The sequence below is a fragment of the Eurytemora carolleeae genome, unplaced genomic scaffold (assembly GCF_000591075.1).
Source record: "Eurytemora carolleeae unplaced genomic scaffold, Eaff_2.0 scaffold96, whole genome shotgun sequence".
Lineage (NCBI taxonomy): Eukaryota > Metazoa > Arthropoda > Copepoda > Calanoida > Temoridae > Eurytemora > Eurytemora carolleeae.
This window is the reverse complement of record NW_019396134.1, coordinates 15473-35367: the sequence shown is the minus strand read 5'-3', so window position 1 is coordinate 35367 and position 19895 is coordinate 15473. Positions and strand designations below refer to the sequence as shown.

General features: G+C 32.4%; 1 protein-coding gene across 1 annotated transcript; it reads right to left on the bottom strand.

Annotated features, from left to right (window-relative positions):
• Positions 1-1871: 1871 nt before the first annotated feature.
• LOC111695969 (uncharacterized) lies at positions 1872-18728 on the bottom strand. The gene is made up of 9 exons (XM_023465464.1): positions 18620-18728; positions 12031-12208; positions 11050-11823; positions 9858-10980; positions 6132-6531; positions 5960-6033; positions 5258-5908; positions 2309-2686; positions 1872-2233 (listed from the first exon to the last, which is right to left on the bottom strand). The coding sequence occupies exons 3-8, from the start codon at positions 11147-11149 to the stop codon at positions 2620-2622; spliced, it is 2415 nt and encodes an 804-aa protein (XP_023321232.1). The 5' UTR covers positions 11150-11823; positions 12031-12208; positions 18620-18728; the 3' UTR covers positions 1872-2233; positions 2309-2619.
• Between the last annotated feature and the right edge of the window lie 1167 nt (positions 18729-19895).

Genomic DNA, 19895 nt, shown 5'->3' with positions numbered 1-19895 from the left:
GTTAGTCATTGAAATTAAGTAGAACTCTTGTTATGTGTTATAATGTTCTGCACGAATTCAAAAGTTCACGCTAGAAAACCCCAAATAAGATAAAGCAGGAGCTCTCTCAACAAAACTCAAGCAAAATACAGGAGGAACTCTCTATTACAAATCCTAAGCAAGAAACAGCAGTAACTCTCAAAATAAAAACCCAAACAAGCTACAGGAGGAACTCTCTAAACCAAACCCAAACAAGATACATAAGAAACTCTCTAAACCCAACTAAACCAATATACAGCAGGAACTCTCTAAACCAAACCAAAACAAGATACAGCCGTAACTCTCTAAATCAACTCAAACAAGATACAGCAGGAAATCTCTAAACCAAACAAAAATAAGATACAGCAGAAACTCTCTAAAACAACTCAAACAAGATACAGCAGGAAGTCTCTAAACCAAACCAAAACAAGATACAGCAAAAACTCTCTAAACCAACTCAAACAAGATACAGCAGAAGCTAGGGTTTCCACCGGAATTCTGGGTTACTGTTTACATCAGGAAATTATCCGGAAATTATTTCCATTTCCAATATGGAAAAGGTTCCGGAAATTCGGAATTCCGAAACTATTTTTTCCCCTTAAACCGGAAAATTCCGGAACGTTGATCTGTAATTACGGAATGGAATGTTATGGAATATTGTTCCGGAAAATTCTGATTCCCATCAAGGTTGTAAAGCAAGGTTAGATACTCTAGCTGTATGAACTCCAATGTAAAGATTATGATGTTTTGAAAGTAATGGAAATGTAAGTAACGTCATTGATTATTCTAAAGATAAATATTGCACAAATCATAGAGAAGGGAAACAAAGAGGTCAAGCTTACTTCAGATGTACGCAACCGACCTTCCTTTTAATTAATTAATATAGTGCTCGGTTGTGTACATCACAATATTTACGTATCTAACACTGTACACTTGTATATAGAGAGATTGTATTTCGAATAGCTATAAAAAAATAAATCAATAATGATCAGAGTCTAAAACTAAAGAATGCGCGAATTTTAAGTTTGAGGTTAAAAGTTCTTAAAATAATGAGTAGTTACTTAAATATTTAACTTTCTCAATTCTAAATTTGAATTTCCCGGGAAAAATCTAAACCAATCAGAGAAAAGGATTTCCGGAGAATATTACATAACCATGGCTAATCAGCTGTTAGTACGTAACCGAAAACAAAACTGTTTTTTGGATTTACACGCAAAAATTAATTTATCTAAAACGTGAAATTTCTTTAACAAGGTTTTCACTTTCAAATATATGGTAAAATTGAATGCCGCTTTCTCAGCTGAATGATGATTGAATAATAGACAAACAGGGAAAATGCAGGATTTCAAGATTTTAACCCTGTGTTTAACCTCATGGTTAAAGTTCAGGGATAAATTAAGTCAGAAGTGGCATTTAACCATGAACTTAAAATTTAAGTCAAAACTTTTTCTTCTTTAGTTTTAGACTCAGATCTGAATTGAAATCGCAATTAAAACCAATTTTTAAAACACTATAATATTCTTTGAGTGCATCAAGCACAACTTTTTTCATTCACTATTAATTATTGATTTAGATTCCCAAATTTGTAGGTTTTCAATTTATTAGGTAAAAGTTCTGTCTAAAATCCTTGACTGAAATATTCAATTCTGTGTTTACAATCCTTATTATGTGTCTATCTAATTTTCTATACAAATTTGTATAATGTACTTCCCTTCCGTTTTCCTGAACTAGAACCATGAGGTTTTGCAAAAGTTCTCACTTGCTTTTGAAAAAAGGAAACTGTTAATCGCAATAGATTTTATAATTTTAATTTATAAAAAAATTTACAGTTTTTGCCATTATTTAACAGACTCTTCCGTTAGTTAAAAAAAACCTGTTTCATTTTCTCCCTTAGTCAAGATTTATCGTGTATTTTCATAAATTCAAAATATACAGAATTTGTGCATAAAGATTGGATATAGGATGCTTTGATGAATAACATTAAAAATTTGAAGAATAAAAGTTTTTCAAGTAATATTTATGAATTAAATTTGTCTGCAAAAAGTAAGACACTTTTTGTAACAAAATTTAAAATATCCAGAAAGCAGAATCCGAAGAGTATTCCAATCCACCCTCCAAACTCTGCAGTAAACTCCCAGAATGTGTAGATGAACTCACTCGTCAGAACCTGGATATTCCTGGGCTTCCTGATTATCAGATACTTATTTCTAGATTTCTAGAAGAAAAAATACAATACTTCTTTTCATAAAAAAGTGTCTTTTAATGTGTTATTAAATTAAAAGAAACAAACCGGGTTTTCATTGTAGAGCAGTTCAACATTCAGAATAGTTTTTCTGCAGGGTTGTAAACATTTACTTAGACCAAGCTTAAAGCTGTTAGATAGCTTTGACAATTCAATTTTATATGCTTCTATAATAGCAGACAAATATACATGTTATATATATATTTAGTTAGTGACATAACTTTGTTCAGTTAAATGGGTAAATTGTAAACATCAAAATTCTACTTTTAAAAGTAAACTTGGTGAGATATAAATATTTCGACCTGTTAAATTTATTTTCTATATTTTATAGTGACCATTTGACTCAACTTTTTAATATTCTAATCAAAATGTACTGCTAAAATTCCTGATAGTGATTCACATTTTTCAAATTTATTTCCTGGATTCCTAAACATAAATACATGATACAGGTTGAGTCTTTCATATTGATAAGAAATGTGTTGTTCAGAATCTTTCATTTCAGTATATAATTGTTGACTTGTAAAGTCACTATAATAAAATAAAGAGATCTAAAATGGATATTTCTAACATTTATTTATAAAACGAGTGTTTTGAAATATTTGCATTTAAGGCGGAGTTAAAATTGGTTGATTTAGAAATTAACAAAGGAATTATGGATGGATATTTGATGGTACATCATGGGAGGGATGTAAAGCTTCATGTTGGTGGAGCAGATCAACAGGAACTGGGGCAACAGGGCTTATCCAACCTAGTAGGCAGAGATCGCGGCTTTATCATGCTGGATTTGAGCGATTATGTTGTCTCTGGAAGTGGAGTGCGTGATAAACTGGGAACCCTCGGGTAAGCCTGTCTGCTGCTAATTGAGTATCTGCGTCATCATCATAAAGGAGTCAAGAGGCTCCCTGTGTCGGAGCTGTTACTAGTTCAACTGTCCTAACATGACTGAATACCGGGAGCTGGGATGAGCGGAGATTCGACATGTGGGCACTACATGAGGAGGAAATGGATCTTGAGTACACATACATCTAGAGAAAAGGCTACGGCAATTTGAGTCGGAAAAATCGTCTTCCTTATATTTCGAATTAATTTTAACAATAATAGTTATTTGAATAAATATCTGTTTTATTTTTTTCTATTTGTAGTGGATTATATATACATATATGCTCTTGAAAAAGATAACTGTGCAGTTTGGCTCAATATAACACTCATTGTTAGAAATAGGCTAAACCGCAGTATGTATTGTGAAATTAGGGGTTCACATTATGTTTTGAACAAAAATGGTGTTAAAAAATGCAACAAACATTGCGCCAAAAAATTGCCCAAATTGCTAGGGGAAAAACTGAACATAGGATATCAACATTATAAAGTCATAAACATTTAGTTGTGGACAAGATTATTAAAAAAATGGGGTCTAGAAAGACTGAACTTTTCACAACTTTTATTTATAACAAAAAGTAAAGTTTCATAACACTTGTCAATCACAGGTATTTAAATTATTATGATATTGATGTTAATACTCAACTATCCACCGGTTTAAAATTAACCTTCTTTTTAAAATAAAAATAGGATGAGGATAATGGATAAGAAATTATTAATATAATATAAAAGACCTCTAATACTGGATGGAAACTAGGAAACTAGGAAACTAAGCGGAGTTTTCCACATATAAAGTAAAATGTTTTATTGCGAAATTTTTTTGTAGTGTTTGCGCAGAAGTTGCCTGGATTTTTTGCACAGTTTTTGCAAAATAAATTTTTGCCCAAAAATTCACAAAAGTTTGCAGAGAATGCATACAAATTTGCAAAAAAAGTTTGCTTCAACTGGAAATCCCATGTGGAACTAGTGTCCTATAAATCAAAAACTACAAACATTTAACATAATTCAAAGTTTGATTTATCTACAACACTCCTAGGGTTTCCACGAAACTGTCAATATCTTGTGCAACAGTTGCGTGATTTTCCACAAAATGACTTTTTTGCACACAATTCCGTATCATTTTCGTATCAATACAAAACCAGCTTTGCACAAAATTGTGCATTCATTTGAAATGAAATTTTTTTTTGCATGAAATTTTGCATGAATACAAAATTTAAGTCAGAATTTTTTATTGATTTACGCAAGAATACAGATCAACAGATCATTTTTGCAAATATTTGTTGCATGCCATATAGTGCATAAATATAAAAGATTTTAATATTTGGACAGTATGGTGTGAATTAGTTTCAGTAAAAAACAACTTCCATCTAACCCTGCTCATCTTCAAGTTCAGACCGAAGTGAATGTGATTATGATTAATTAATTCGTGACTAACTCAGTTACTACTTGAGATTGATTGTCGGTAAATGGTATATAATGGTCGGTACGGTCCAGTAAACCTAAAACCCGGAAATTGGGGCTCATTTGGCCAGCATGTGGGAGCAGGCTGGAGAAGCTGGAGTATAACTCTGATTGGTGTAATTTTGAATTTATTCATCATTTCCTGGAATTGTTTCTTGAAATTTAACGAAATAACAAAATAGCTCGAAATAACGAAATAGCTTTTGCACATCAATGCGCAAAAAATCAAAATTTCATGCAATCTTTAGTCGAAACGTAAGCAAATCGTTGTGAAATTTTTGGCATGATTTTTGTGCAAAAAATTTCAACTGGAAACCCTGAACACACCAGCAGGACGTAAAGATATAATATGGCGATAAAAAATTTAAAGTTGGTGGGAGTGTATGTAGAAATACTGCCTTTTCATTAAATCTTTGTCAAATCCATGCAGGTAGCACTTTTACTTCATAAGCTCTTGGGTTTCAAACAACCAGCTAATAATGAACTTAAAGCTAATAATGGACTTAAAAGTGTTTACAAATAAATTAGGACACTTAATTGACTTAAATCTTCAAAAATTTAAGGGCTAAACTCCTTAAAATCAAAACTAAAATGATTTGATGTTTAAAAATAACCCTAGAGACGACAGTTTCTAAAATCTTTAAAACTTCTTATTCTTACTTCATATTATAGTAGATGCATCCAAATGTATTGTTAAACTCTTGTGATATATAATCATCTCTGCATGAATCATATTCGATTTTATTCGAGCAAACGTTGTCTTCTTCAATACTTTGAATCTGTTTAGCATTCAAAAGAAAAATTTTGTTCTCATTCTGCAGCCCTAGTCCTGTAAGCTTTAAAGAAGTGTCACCAGTAATAAAGCTGGGATCATGAATAAATATAGCATCTAGGTAAAGAAAGCTATGATCAATTTTAATCTCTTCTCCAGTAAATTCCAGTGTTTTACATACATAAACATATGATAAGTGCTCTTCCCACATAAACATCTTAGACATAGTATTTGTATAATCAATCCATTTAGTATCTGCTTTACCTCTTTGGAATATTGAGCCAAATCTTCGAATTGTTGTAATATTGTTTGTAGGCCAAGACACCCTTGGATTACAGAGTGATATTGAAATATTAAGATTAGGATCTGCTTCCATGTATTCTACTTTACTTCCTGTCAGGTTACTCTGCAGCTTCTGCGTTGAGAGTGTAAGCTGGTAAAGAATAGCAGCAGATATTCCAATAACAATACACAAGAATATCTTGAATCCAAAATTTTGTCCAAGTTTTTCCCTAATCATATATGCAAAACCAAGGACACTAAAAACAAGATTTATATTTTATAGAAAACATTACTAGGTATGTAAGTACCTGTATCCTAGTAGTAACCCTGTCCATCCTCCTACTTCTCCAATAAGAGAAATTATATCATAAGATGAAAAAACCTAACAAAAAAATCATTTCTTTAAGTTGGAAAACATTTGTAAGTTGAATTCAGTTAGTAAAACTGCAAGAATACATGTAAAGTGTAATTTTAATTTACCTCTTTTACCAGTGTTGAGATTGGAAATTCAAGACCATATTCAAAAAGGTCATCATAGCCAATAAAACTTGATCTTTTCATTGAGTCCAGACTTGTAAGGGTATAGGTAGTCTGAATCTTCATATTAGGGTCATTGCATTTACCATTTTTTATCATATACTCAAACTGATTTGAAAGATCTTTAAATAAAGATTCATTAATGACTTTACTAATCTTCTTATTTTCCTTTGATATCAAAAAATCTTTTATGTCATGATCATGATAGTTCTTTGATATTTTGTCTAGAATACAGTCATCATAAGAGTAATATTCATCATATCCATCTTCCAAAATCCTTTTTTGATTCAAAACATCAAGTTGAAACACATATGATGAATAAAAAACATATCCAGTTTTTGCACTAAAATACCAAGTATTAGTAAAATATTAGTCTTTTCATTCATTTCAAATTTTCAGTTTGAAAAATTTATTAAGTTTCATTTGTCATGATACTTTTGCCAAAGTTTTCTAAAAAATGGACATTGTTGGGTTTTAATTGCAAAAATTTGGTGTTGTAGGTTTTTTTTTTATTAATCTGTCAGAGGTTGTCATCTAGCAGCACATTCCTTTATCAATGCTTCAATCGTAAGGGCTGTTTAGGTCTGAGAAATGGTAAAGTGCAGGAATTCTTCTGATTTACTGGAATGAGTTCTAGATACCTTTCAGACAGGAAACATCGCACCTTTTGCTTCCAATCAGTTGTAAGCCCAGATTGGATACTCCCAGGTGGAGTAAAGAGTGTTATTTGGATATAGTTAAGAAATTGCTGAATTTGGTTATACCTATCTTTCAACCCTAACATCATTGCAAGTAGAGCTAGTTGTAAACCTAATCAAAATTACTTCTTAATAAAATACCATTATCAGGTATGTAAATCTTTAGTGGCAAAATTTTTTTTCCATCAGTGTAACATTTACAAGACATTAAAGAACAAATATGCATAATAATGCATTTTTGAAATTTTGAGCTAAGAAATGAATTTCAAGAGCTAAGCTTTGTAGGGTTTATTGAATGTTTAAAAAATTTTCTTTCCCCAAGTAGTTGCTCCATATAGATCTTTAGTAGCTCCTAAAGTGTAATTGTTTTAAGTATTGTGTTATAAAAGTTATGCTTACTACAAAACTATTAAAATATTTCCGTAAATTGCATTATTTGGTTATACATGAAATTACGTAATTTGGTTTTAATTTTACATTACTATAAAACATTACAAAGGTTGAATTAAAACATCTAATATGGGATTTTCCAACCAAAAATGTTGGGTTTAGTATGACCAAATATTCTGTTGTGAACAAGCTATGGGAAGCCACTGAAAAGGTTTTCAGGGATGACAATATATGTGCAAAGTCCTTTGTAAAAACTGGATTGTTTTCTTGGAATAAATGCTCCCAATAAACTCAAGCTGATGCCAGGAATTGTGTTGAAGAAAACTCAACACCTGATCACTGATCAGTTTGATGATACCGGTATCATCAAGCTGATCAGCAATTTTTTAAACAATTATTGGTGCTAAGGATGAGTAATATTAAAATCAAATTATCTATATTTTTTCAAAAGTTCAGTCTTGTCAGATTTGGATGTTAATTTTTGTTTGTGTTTTTTTAAAAGAGAAATGATCCAAACATTTTTTGTTAGGAATAACCTTACGAAAAATAGTGTTGTTATTCACATTTTGGCTGTACCAGCTTAAACAAATGTAGAATGTCACAATTTACAACCAACCTAAGTGAAATAGATGACCAAATACAGCAAATTGATATGCTTTAAAGCATTCTGTTTATCTGGAGCAATGATAAATCATTTTAATTGTTTTCTTCAGTTTCTACTCGCTTAAACTTTCCTATATAGGGTGATTGCAACTAGGGTTTCCATTTTTCCGGAAAAAAATTTCCATTTTGGAAATGGAATGATCCGGAAATTGGTTGCGTAAACCGGAATTCCGGGATAATTCCGGTATAAATGAAAACCAGAAATTTTCCGGTTTACGTTTCGTACACCGGAAAAATTTCCGGTTTCCATTCCGTAAACCGGAAATTTTTACATGTTCCGGAAACCGGAAATTTCCTGAACGATTTTCGGGAAAATTTTCGGAACGATATTCTGGAACGTTCCGGAAATTTCCGGAATTCCGTAACGATCCGTAATTCCGGAACAATGTTCCGGAAATTACCGTTTTACGGGAAAAAAATCAATCCGGAAATCGTTCCGGAATTCCGGTTTTTCAGAACCTTTTCCATAATGGAAATGGAAAAAATTTCCGGATCATTTCCGTACGTAAACCGTAACCCGGAATTCCGGTGGAAACCCTAATTGCAACCATTGTTATTTCTCAAATTCTCTTGGATAAAACTCTACTTCTTTTAGGGTCTCTCCTCAATAGTAACAGTACTCTGGAAAATGACAAACAAGTTCAATCTGGAAAAGATTGCCCATATTGGTTTTATTTTATAAAAAAATGAATATATACACATACAAAATTGAATAATATACAAAGTTTGTTACAAGAATAAAAACATTTTGAAGCTCTTGATAAGAAAAATGAAAAAAGAAAAACCTTTAATATCTCAAAACTCAGTTTAATTTAAACAATCCATGGATACAATGTGAAGACACAGAAAAAAGCTCATTGTTCAGGTAAAAAAGTATATAGATAGCTTATTAGTACTTTATTGTGCTGTATACAGATAAAAAATATCTCTCAGTTTCAAAATATCAAGTATAACTGAAGAGGAATGGGTATACAATAAAAATCTAAGGTAAAGTTTACAAATCAAAACTGGTTTCGGTGCTCTACTACAGACTTGAACTCCCTCCGGACCTTCAGGAATTTCACAACTTTTGCATAAAGAACTCAGGGGCGAGGGAATTCAGAACAGGACGAAACCGTCATGTAACAGTTTCTTACTCAAATATCTTCAAACTTTAGAATGTATGTTTTTTCAAACAATTTAAGTTAATTATGGGTAACCTAAAAACTAAACCAAAGTCTAATCTTACAGATTCACTGGGACCTATTATAAATTTTATAATTCTACATACTATAAACGCTTAGGTGAGTCTTTAGCTCCTACATCCATAGGGTTCCCATACAACTGATCTTACTATTGTCAGATGTTTTCATGGTAACCTGGAAGTAGGAGTAATCTCATTGTTTGTAAACAAAGACCTGAATATGTTAATGCAAAATAGGGTTGGTACAACTTTTATATATGCAGAATAAATACTATCCATTGTCCTGAAAAAGTAAATCTCACTCAACAGAAGTAGAGAAATCTGACTATATTTTCTGATAAAGTGTAATTTATGGCCAGTTAACTTATGGCAAGTGTAACTTATGGCAAGGGTAATTTATGGCAAAAGTATTTATGGCAATTGTATCATGGTAAATGAAACTGAGCCAGATGAAAATTTAATTTTTATATGTTTGGAAACCTTGCTGCAAATGCAAAGGAATTCAGTCCTTGTCACAAACTCTGATTTTCTAATCCCTATATCTTTTCAACCCAATTTTGCAGACCATAGATATTTCAAACTATGAACTCTAATAGATCAAATAATCTAAGTATAAAATATCAAAGATTTGCACCATTTTTTTGCAAAGATATAAGGTTTAGAGTATGTGGCAAAGACTCAATTACTTTGATGAATAATTAATAAATTGACATGAAATCATATTGCATATTTTACCTTATTTGTTGGGTTGTATCTTTGTTCATGAAACTGAATCCCTGTCTTCCTGATCTAAGAAGCTGGCCTGTTATGTGAACATATATTGTCAATTCTTTCTTTGCTATAACTTCTATTTTCTTAATCCTATTCCAGTGTTTTATATCCAATGTATGACAAATCTCAATAAATGTATCAAACTGTGGTTTTTTGAGAGTATACATAACATTTGTAAAGTTTTTCTCCAATTTAGAGTCATAAGCTGTGACAAGTTCACCATTGCCATATTGAAATACAACCTGTTCGATGCTGTCACTTATTTTTGTCAAGTTGGTCCAAAAACTGGAGGAATTACCCAAGTAAGCAGTGTCCCTATACATGTTCGTAGTAGAACATATTGAAATGCTGATGCTTGAGAGACTGTTCACAAAGTAGATATTTGTTGAAATCTCTCCTCCACAAATTTTTTGGAATCTTTTGACAAGAATGATTGCAACTCCAATTGTGCATGCAAATTTCAAGAGTGTAAGACATTTTGATGCACAAACTTTGCAGGTCAAGTTGCCACTAACTTTGTACATTTTGCTAAATATAAATTCAGTAGCTCCAAGAATTGACACTCCAAGGAAAAGTCCAACCCAGCCTCCAAACTCAGCAATGAAGGTAATTAAAGTGTAATGGTCCTGCATTTCAGTGTAAAGAACAGTTGACGGGATGGTTATGTAATACCCAGGAGTAAACATTTTATGCGTATGATTTGATGACTCAAAGGTATCAAGCCAGTTTACTGGATTTAACTTAGCACCCATATCAACCTGGGTACAGGGCAACAGGCATTTTTGTGCTCCAATCTTATCTAAATCCAGCACTTTATTCATTAAAGATTGTGCATTGTTAGGCTGATACAAGAGCAGAGGATCAAGATCACATTGATCTTGAAATTGAAGATTTGTTAAAGCTTCAGCACAAGAGTCATACTCAGTAACACCATCCTCACATTGGGTGCTTGGTGTTGAGATGAGTTTACTAACTCTGATGTTCAGTTCGATATTCTCTATATAGTCAATGAACTGAATTTGTACAAGTTCATTTTTCAAATCAGTCAGGAATTGTCCTTTCTTGTGCACATACAATTTTACACTTTCTATACACAAAATAATGTAAAATCTCTTAAAATAATTGGGATACTTTATAATAATCAAACAATGTTCACCTGTGTCTTTAGAAGGATTGATTCTTAGCCTTGAGAATTGTTGGAGATCTTTAGTCCAAGTATGGCATAGCATTGTATAGTTATCAACATGTGGGTACATTTTTTGTCGTAAAAAGAAATGTTCAATTAATTAAACTGCTTTAAAATTTATATCTTTCGTCCATTACAACTTTTACATCAAAAATTCAATTTAACACTATGAATTTATTCAATGATGCAAATCTAGCTGGAACATTTTAGATTTTATGAAGATACACACACAAGCAACCTCATTTAAAATAATACAAAACACTCAGTTGCTTTGGGTAAAAGTTTTTAGTAGTTTCTCTAACAGAATCAAGGATTCTTTGCATATTGTGTCAAACTTGTACAACTGTTCAGTCCTTGTCACAGCAAGCTTTCACTATTCTGTGAATTCTTTAAATATTTTTTGTCTGTTTTAAATGAAAAAGTAAATTAAGACACCCTATATGTTGAATTGTAAACCTATTTCTATTTATTTCTTATTGAACACATCTAGCCCTGATTAGTGTAGCATCTCCTTTAGATGGATTAAGAAAGTGGATTGGATGGGCTTATATGTTAAAATTGGAGGATTCTGTACCTGAAGTTTGAAGTATTACTTTCTAGCTGTGAAATCCAATTGGTACTGTTGATCAATACTCCATCAAACCGAAGTAATATATTTGAGAACCTAAATGTGGCTCCTGACTCAGCTAAAAGCTGTTCTAGTAATACAGATCTTGAATTCTCATCCAGTCCACAAGACATGTTCTAAATAGTTTTTTTGTTATTGCAAAACACAGACTTATATATTTCAAACATGTATGCTTTTATTGGTTTGATCCAAACCCCTTGTTTTTACTAGTAACATTTTTAGTAAAATCTGATATTTGACCATTGGCTTTATTTGAGATGTTAGAATAATTAAATGTTTTTTAATAAATTGCTAAACCCTTTTAGCCTTATCATAGATTTTACCTCTTTTGGCTCAATACAAGGTGAATTTCTACCTATAAAAAATAATAATAAATTGATTGATTTCATGAATTTGTAAAAATAATATTATTTGAATACATCCCTGTAGCTGCAGTACCATTGAAATATTGCTTAACATCAAATTGTTGGCACACTGATAGCTGAAGATCGGATACAGCTTCTAAAAAGAAAGAAATAGTTAGCACTCAAAACTCTTACAAAAGAATAAAAACTGTTCTTTTAACTTTCTCGCCCACATTTCCAACCATGCTGAGATACATGTTGTCTCATCACCTGATTGATGCTCCTTTCCTTGGATGAAAGTAAAAAAAAAATATGTTGAAAGAAACGCCTCTAAAGGGTTAGTTACTCCATATCTGATCAGCTTCCAGTTCCTAATGACACAAAATAAAAGTTTCTAGTTTCACTGTTGATACACATATCATTAAAGCAACATACTCTATTACTGTGCGTTTGTTGTAGCACATTTCCCCCTTGTGTCTCAGTCTTCAAACATCCTGTGTTTAAACTTCACTTCCGACATTTTTAAAGCTGTTCCAGCAGTCAACAACAACCTAATCACTTCATTCCATGCACTGTAAAAGTTAAGAAATAGAACTTTTTTTTATGGATTTTCAAATACTTTTTTGCGCATTTTTTAAAAGCTTTTGGATGCAACTTTTTGTAACTCTAAGCATCCATAATCCTTCCCTGGGAACATGTGAGTTTAAACACAAAATTTGGATACAAACAAACAAACACTCAGACAAGCAAAGTATATATATACTAGGCTTTCAGTGCACTTTGCGCCAATCTTCTATTTTAAATTAACACTTTCTCTTTCTATACAAAACACAAACAAACAAAAAATGGCAGATTTTATAAAAAAAAAATCATGGATTTTCAAAATTTAATGAAAATCGAATTTTGTTGGAGGGTAATTTTGAAAATTTTGATAATTCATAATCCTTCTTTGGGTTCATGTGAGGTTCCACACAAAATTTGGGCCCAATTGGCTCAGTCATTTGACGTTTATTGGATGCAAACAAACAAACAAACACCGGACAAGCAAAGTAAATAATATAGATATATACAGTTGATTCTTCCTCCAATGAACTCCACAACTGTGCCCTAGCAACAAAAAGCTGGCTTACAAATGATTTCTCACCTGTCTCCAAATAACTCAGTGAAACCTGTTCCCAATGGATTAAAACTTCAATTCAAATACTCTTCTCAATCAATACTAATAGTATTTAAAATATCATTCGATTTTTCTTTTTCCTTTTTTCCCAAATAGTGGTACAACTGCCAAATTTTTGTTGGAAAAAGACAACAACTCTCAAGCCAAATTTGTGGGCCTTCATCAAAGTGCTAAAATGAAGGGGGCTATCGGGGGAGTTCCAAGTGATGTGCAACCAACATTGAGCCAAAACCTTTAAAAAATGTTTCAGCTCAACCTGTAGGCTAAGAAGCGAGGATGAGGGACGTGGACCATATGGACCATACAAATTCTAAGCTGAGCCATCCCAACAAGACATCATGTCACACCATAGAGGAAATCGATCTAACCAATCAAGACAGTGCCACCAAGACCCTGGGAACCAGGCAAAAGTCCTAGAAACCATGGGTCAGCTTGAGCCTACCATGAGTAACGAATCTTTTACTACACAGGATAAATTTAGGAAAATCTACATGGTTTGTATCTATTGGTCTTTGAACAAACTGATTGTTTCAAGATTGAGCAATCACAGCCAAACCAACACCAAAAATGAAATCCATAATCAAGGACATTTTTGAGGATCATCTATTACAATTAAGGCCTTAAACTCAATTAACAGAACTTTTCCTGTTGCAATTTGAGCCGACTCAAACAGTGTACATTTAGCTTTCAGAGAAGCAACAACTAGGTCATACTAGGCACATCTGAAAGTATTCAGAGATACAGGGTGAGGGAGAGAAAACTAGAGAAACTTTACAGTGGTGTATATGGGGGTTACACCCCTGCATGGCACACAAATGGAGAAAAATAAATGAAACTATATGAAACCTAGCTAGATCCAGATTTTGCTACTGGCAGCTCTTTAAATCTACTCCTTTACAATAAGCCTGGTTAGCTGTTGTAAAGTATCCAAACCCGTAGGAAAGAGGTTAATTCTTTTGATTGAATCTGGTTCTATGTATAAGCATTAAGTAGTCAGTTCAATGTACAAGTATCTGTCAGAGATAAATCTTACAAGAATCAAGAATTCTTTTGTAAAAAATATCCACTCCTTGCATAATGAAAATAGCATGTCAAAGGAAATTGCCAAAAGAGAGCTGCAGCTCTGAGAAATTTGTGGAATACTAGGGAGAAACAAAAGCAGAAATATGTGTCAAAGTGCATATATACTTTGTCTACAAGGGATTAGAATGTGTAGATCTACAAAAGAGGAACAGTAAACAGATGTATGATCAGAAAAAAAGAAGATACAACAACCAGAGAATAAATTCACTGCTCTTTAAACAAAATTTGTTGAAACTAAAATTCAAAAACAGATGTTAAAAAATAGCTGACTTAAAAGAAAAAAAAATGAAATAAAAAAATTCAGCTGTCAGCATGAAAAGAAAAACCGAGAAGGTTATACAAAGTCAGAGCAATTTTCAACAAAGCAAATCCTTATCTCTCCAGTCTAAGATAACCATACACTGCCCATTAACACCTGAAATGATACCTCTGCTTTATGGGATTTCGTCAAATATCTCAACCCTAATGATCTTCCCAATCAAAGCAAAAATAAGCAGCCCTGCAAATCGGAACATCCTGCTGTTAAATGCACTTTTGTAAACCTGAAGAATCAATATGTGAGAATCAAGAGTAGCTGTGTTGAGATCAACACAAACGGTTTCACAACAATTTGTTCTATGCTAAGCATAGAAACCCCAAAAACACCTACTACAGCAAACCGTTTTAACATCCTGTTATGTTTGGAATGATAAAAAAGGAACCACCTGAATTTAATGAATATTTTTTAATCCAAAGAAAATATGGGGACTCCAATGAAAATATGGGGGTCTCCAACAAGAATCTGGGGGTCTCCATTGAAATTATGGGGGTCTCCAACAAGATTCCGGGGGTTTCTAACAAGACATCCTTGGGGGTCTGCAATGAAAGTGGGTCTCCAATAGTGCTCCAATGATGATGATTTCTTCTTAGACTCAGCATAACCTAGTTTTCAAGTACCCCAGCAGGGATTGTGTTAATTTATAGCGCCTCATCCCCTTCCCCTTAGCAATTTCTTTTCAAGTTATTTACACTGTAATGGAATGTTTTTATGCCAAAAAAAAAAACATTTCAAAGAATTTGAGTCTTTACACGAACTCTGGCTGTCTATTTTTTTGCGACCCCATGTCAAAGACCTTATATATTTCAAACTAAAAATTGTGTTTGTTGTCATAAAACGATGGTGTATTTTTCGACACGCAAATCCGCTATACTCCACTTCTGACCTACGCCAAATCCGCTATACTACACATCCAATTTACTAGCACATGGTTTTACAGCTGCTATATGGACTTGTGGCCGCAGCGGCCGGCCCCCTACCCTGTCATAGCCTCAGCGCTTGGCACCCTAGCCTGTTCTAGACTTAGCGCTTGGCCCAGAAATTGTCTTAACCTAACCTAACCATCAAATAATAAAAAAATAAACAGCTGGCATAGGTCCGATATTGCAGTAGGTCGGAAAGTTAGTAGGTCAGAGGTTCAGTAGGGGGGGGATGTTGCGTATAGACGATGTAACATTACCAATAAAACAAGTATGTATTATCAATTCACACATATACATTTCTCTGTAATAGGTGTATTCATAAAAACAAAGCCAGTTTTTTTTTGAAGCGGAAAACTTTCAGTTTTTTGTTATGAAACGGAAAACGATTAGATTTTTGTTTTAAAACAAACGATTTCTTTAATTTTTCGTTTTAAACTTGAAATTCTTTTAGGTTTTTCAAAATGGTTGTTTCCAATCGTTTTCCTTTCTGAAAATTATTAAACAATCATTTTGAAAAAAATTTGTTTTGAAAATTTCAAAACGATCGTTTTGAAAAAAAATTTGTTTTGTGTTGAAAGCAAAACGATCCCCAAAATAGACAATCAAAACAGAAAACGTTTGTTTTAAAAAATTTCCAAAACTATGTCTATCCCTAGTTAAAATATGTAAGATTTGGTTCAGGTGTTTAGAGAATTGAGTGGGTCATGGTATGTTTTACTGAGAATAATTTCCCCCAAAATTAAACTTAAAAATTTTTAATTTAGGGCACAAGAATGTATAGTAATTGTCATTTTTTGTGGTGCTTTATTTTATCAGTTATCCCTAACATGTTGGAGGAGATTCCCAATAAGGAAATTTACAATTGATCAATTTAAATCTGGTCGACCTTACATTTGTAATTTTACATCTCGTCACTCGACCTTACATTGTAAATTTTCATATCGTCAAAAATACTTAATTTTTTGTTCAACATTCAACTTTCATGTAAAAAAAGTTTGTCTTTTTTGTCTAAATTTCATTCAGTTACATCATATACATAAATTGATCAAATTCAAATTGACCAATTGTAAATTGACAAAATATAAATTGGCGAGATGTCAGGGTTTCCAGTGTAAAAATGTGAAAATTTTCTTTCACATTTTAAAAACTTTTTCGCGAAAACTAATTTAGCAAAAAAAAGCTAAGACGATGTCCGTCCACTTAAGTTCACCCAAATCCAGCCAGCCATTTATTCTCAACAAATCTATGCCTCATGCTAAATTTTTCCTGCCTGCAGTTTTTACCAGCCAAATTTTCCCATATGTTTGGGTCAATTAATTTCTAGCATTTTTTCATGCTACTTTCCCAATTTCGCAAACTGTTTTTCGCAGAATTTGCGCATTTTTCCCACGAAATATTGTCTTTTTCGGATTTTTTTGTATTTTTTTTTTTAACAATTTATTTCTAAGTTAATTTTTTAACATAATTTAAAAAAAGAGCAGCACATTATTTGTCTCAGACTGTCGCATCTTCTTTTTATCTGATCATACATCTGTTTTCTGTTCCTCTTTTGTAGATCTACACATTCTAATCCCTTGTAAACAAAGTATATATGCACTTTGACACATATTTCTGCTTTTGTTTCTCAGTATTCTGCATATTTTCCAGAGCTGCAGCTCTCTTTTTGGCAATTTTCTTTGACATACTATTCTTTAATTTGATATCTTGGCGCCAGAAATATCAAATTAAGAATAATAGAAAGTTACTGTTTGTGAGTAGTTATGTTTTCTGATTCAGGGTCTGACTCTATAGATGTTGAAGACTAGGTTCAAACACAATTTCCTCAATATTCCTCTACAGCAATCTTTTCCTTGCAGCCAGCAGAGTATAAACAGGTATTATAGTACATGGAGCATAACCTATCAGGATTCTACTTTCTCTATTTCAATTTTCCTTGTTTCTGGCAAGAGGGAAGGAGAAGAGAGAGAGAGAGAGAGAAAGAGAAAGTCCTCCTTCTCTGCACTATTATTTCCTTTTTTTTGGTGTACTGAACCTGACAGTTCTGAGCTCCCTTGATGCTTACACATGGAACCATATTCACAAAAGAATTAACATCTTTCTGGCGAGTTTGGATACTAAATAACAGCTCACCAGGCAGTATATTTAAAGCTGCTAGTAGCAAAATCTGGATCCAGCTAGGTAAAATACCTCCATTCTCCATGTTAATACAGCGTTAAAAGATTAATGCAGGCCTTCAATATTTCTTGTAGTTCTGTTTATTTCTTTTCCATTTGTGTGCAGGGGTGTATATGGGGGATATACACCCCTGGGTGTATATGGGGTATATACATTCATGGCTAAAGTTTCTCAAGTTTGCCATTTTCTCTCTCTCACCCTGTATCTCTGAGTACTTTTAGAAGCACCAAGCCATACCCAGTTGTTACTTCTCTGAAAGCTAGATGCACACTGATTAAATCAAAATTTCGCGAAAAAAGCTAAATTTTCGCATTTTTTCAGTGTTGGGTAATTTCTTAGAAAGACATTTTATAAATTGAACATTTTTTTATTGAACACATTTCATGGATAGGACATTTCATAGACAATACATTTCAAAGACAAGACATTTCATAGATAAACATTTCATAGACAGGACAATTTATATATTGGACATTTCATAAAAGACATTTCATAGACAGGACATTTCATAGCTGGGACATTTCAATTTTGCTTTAAACTGATGACATATTCTATTTTTGATTTCTTGTTTGTCAAAAATTGATTTTGTGTCTTTGAAATTACCTATCCATGAAAAATCTACTCTGTCTTTGAAAAATCTACGCTGTCTATGTAAAATTTACTCTGTTAATGAAAAATCTGCGCTGTCTATGAAATGTCCTGTTTATGAAATGTTCTATCTTTGAAATGTCCTATCTATGATTTTGTTATCTATGAAATGTCCTATTTATGAAATGTTCTATCTATGAAATGTCCTATTTATGAAATGTTCTATCTTTGAAATGTCCTTTGTATGATTTGGTTACCTATAAAATGTCTTATCTCTATGAAATATAAACAGATTTTCTTACTTACTCTGCAAAGCAATTTCCTGAACTTGAGTTGACATCGGGCTTCTTATAAATTTAATTGCAGTATTGTATCCCTGCCTCAGTGTTATACCAACACATATCCCAGTAAATATAACCTTCAGTAAATACCACCTTGATTGAAAAATATTGAGAAATTTTATCGTCAATTATTTGTTAACGTATGAAAAACATTCAATTCTATTAAACAGCAATGCAAAGTATTCAAATTGATTTAATTTTGTTGTAAGAAATACTTAATTTTTTTAAAGTAGTTAAACTAAGGAATATTTCGAGATACTTAAAAGATTTAGCACGCTTTATTCTACTTTAGTTAGTATTCTCAAGACTGCTTGCGTAATGCATGTATTGAGAAATTTCAACCCCAGTTTTTTTGGAGTAAAACTGTCCCATAGTTCCTGTCAGCAAGGATCAAATTGTCTTTTCTTAAGAAAACATGTTGAAAGACGTTTTTGAAATTACTGAAACTTACTTGAGCATGGGACCATGGTGAGTTTTAAAATTATGGGGGCCAGTTGAAAATGTCATTTTTACAAATATTCATTTGGACTAAAATATTAACTCTGGGTTGTTAGCTGATTGAGCATTAAATAAATGAACAGAATTTTATTTCTAATGTGTGCTCCAATTTCAAGAACACTTGAAAACCTCCTGGATTTTTCTTTTTGCTTATATTGTTGGATTGCAAATTTTGGGCCAGATTGGTTTTTATGTTTAAATAATCATTTAATACAAACAAACGGAAACACCAAAAAACAATCTTAATACATGTTAGAGTGGATGAAAAAGGTTGGCGGGTTAAATTTGGGCCTCAACTTTTCGATGACTATTGGCTCATGAAAATTTAAACATACTTTTCTTCCTTGTTTACTAAATGATATTTATAAAAAGTGAATTTGTACATATTAAAAAAGACGTTTCGCACAGCAACCTGGATTAAAAAAAATACTGTTCTTCTAAAAATTAAAATATTGCATAACAAAGATGGAGAGAGGTGGGCCTTAGTAATCATTGTTTACAATTTTTTTTTGTATATGTACATTGTGACACAAAAAAAGATTTTTTAGGCATGGTAACACTCACCATGTTCAATTTTCAAAATATATAGTACCTTTCCAATCCATTCATATCTATTAGAGGTACGTAGCAGAAAAATTAAAGAAGTAAGAGCAGTTTAAAATCTGACAATTTTGCTTGGTTGAGTTTATGAATTCAAATTTTATCGTATTATTGAATTTCATTAGGGTTTGACAAAATGTTCT

Excerpts from the sequence above, each read along its gene's own strand:
- LOC111695969 (XM_023465464.1), bottom strand. The coding sequence starts at position 11,149 with ATGTACCCACATGTTGATAACTATACAATGCTATGCCATACTTGGACT. Across the intron at positions 6,034-6,131 it reads TCTCAACACTGGTAAAAGAG|GTTTTTTCATCTTATGATAT; the intron begins GTAAATTAAAAT and ends TTTTTTTGTTAG. Across the intron at positions 2,687-5,257 it reads TGCATCTACTATAATATGAA|GAATCCAGGAAATAAATTTG; the intron begins GTAAGAATAAGA and ends ATTTATGTTTAG.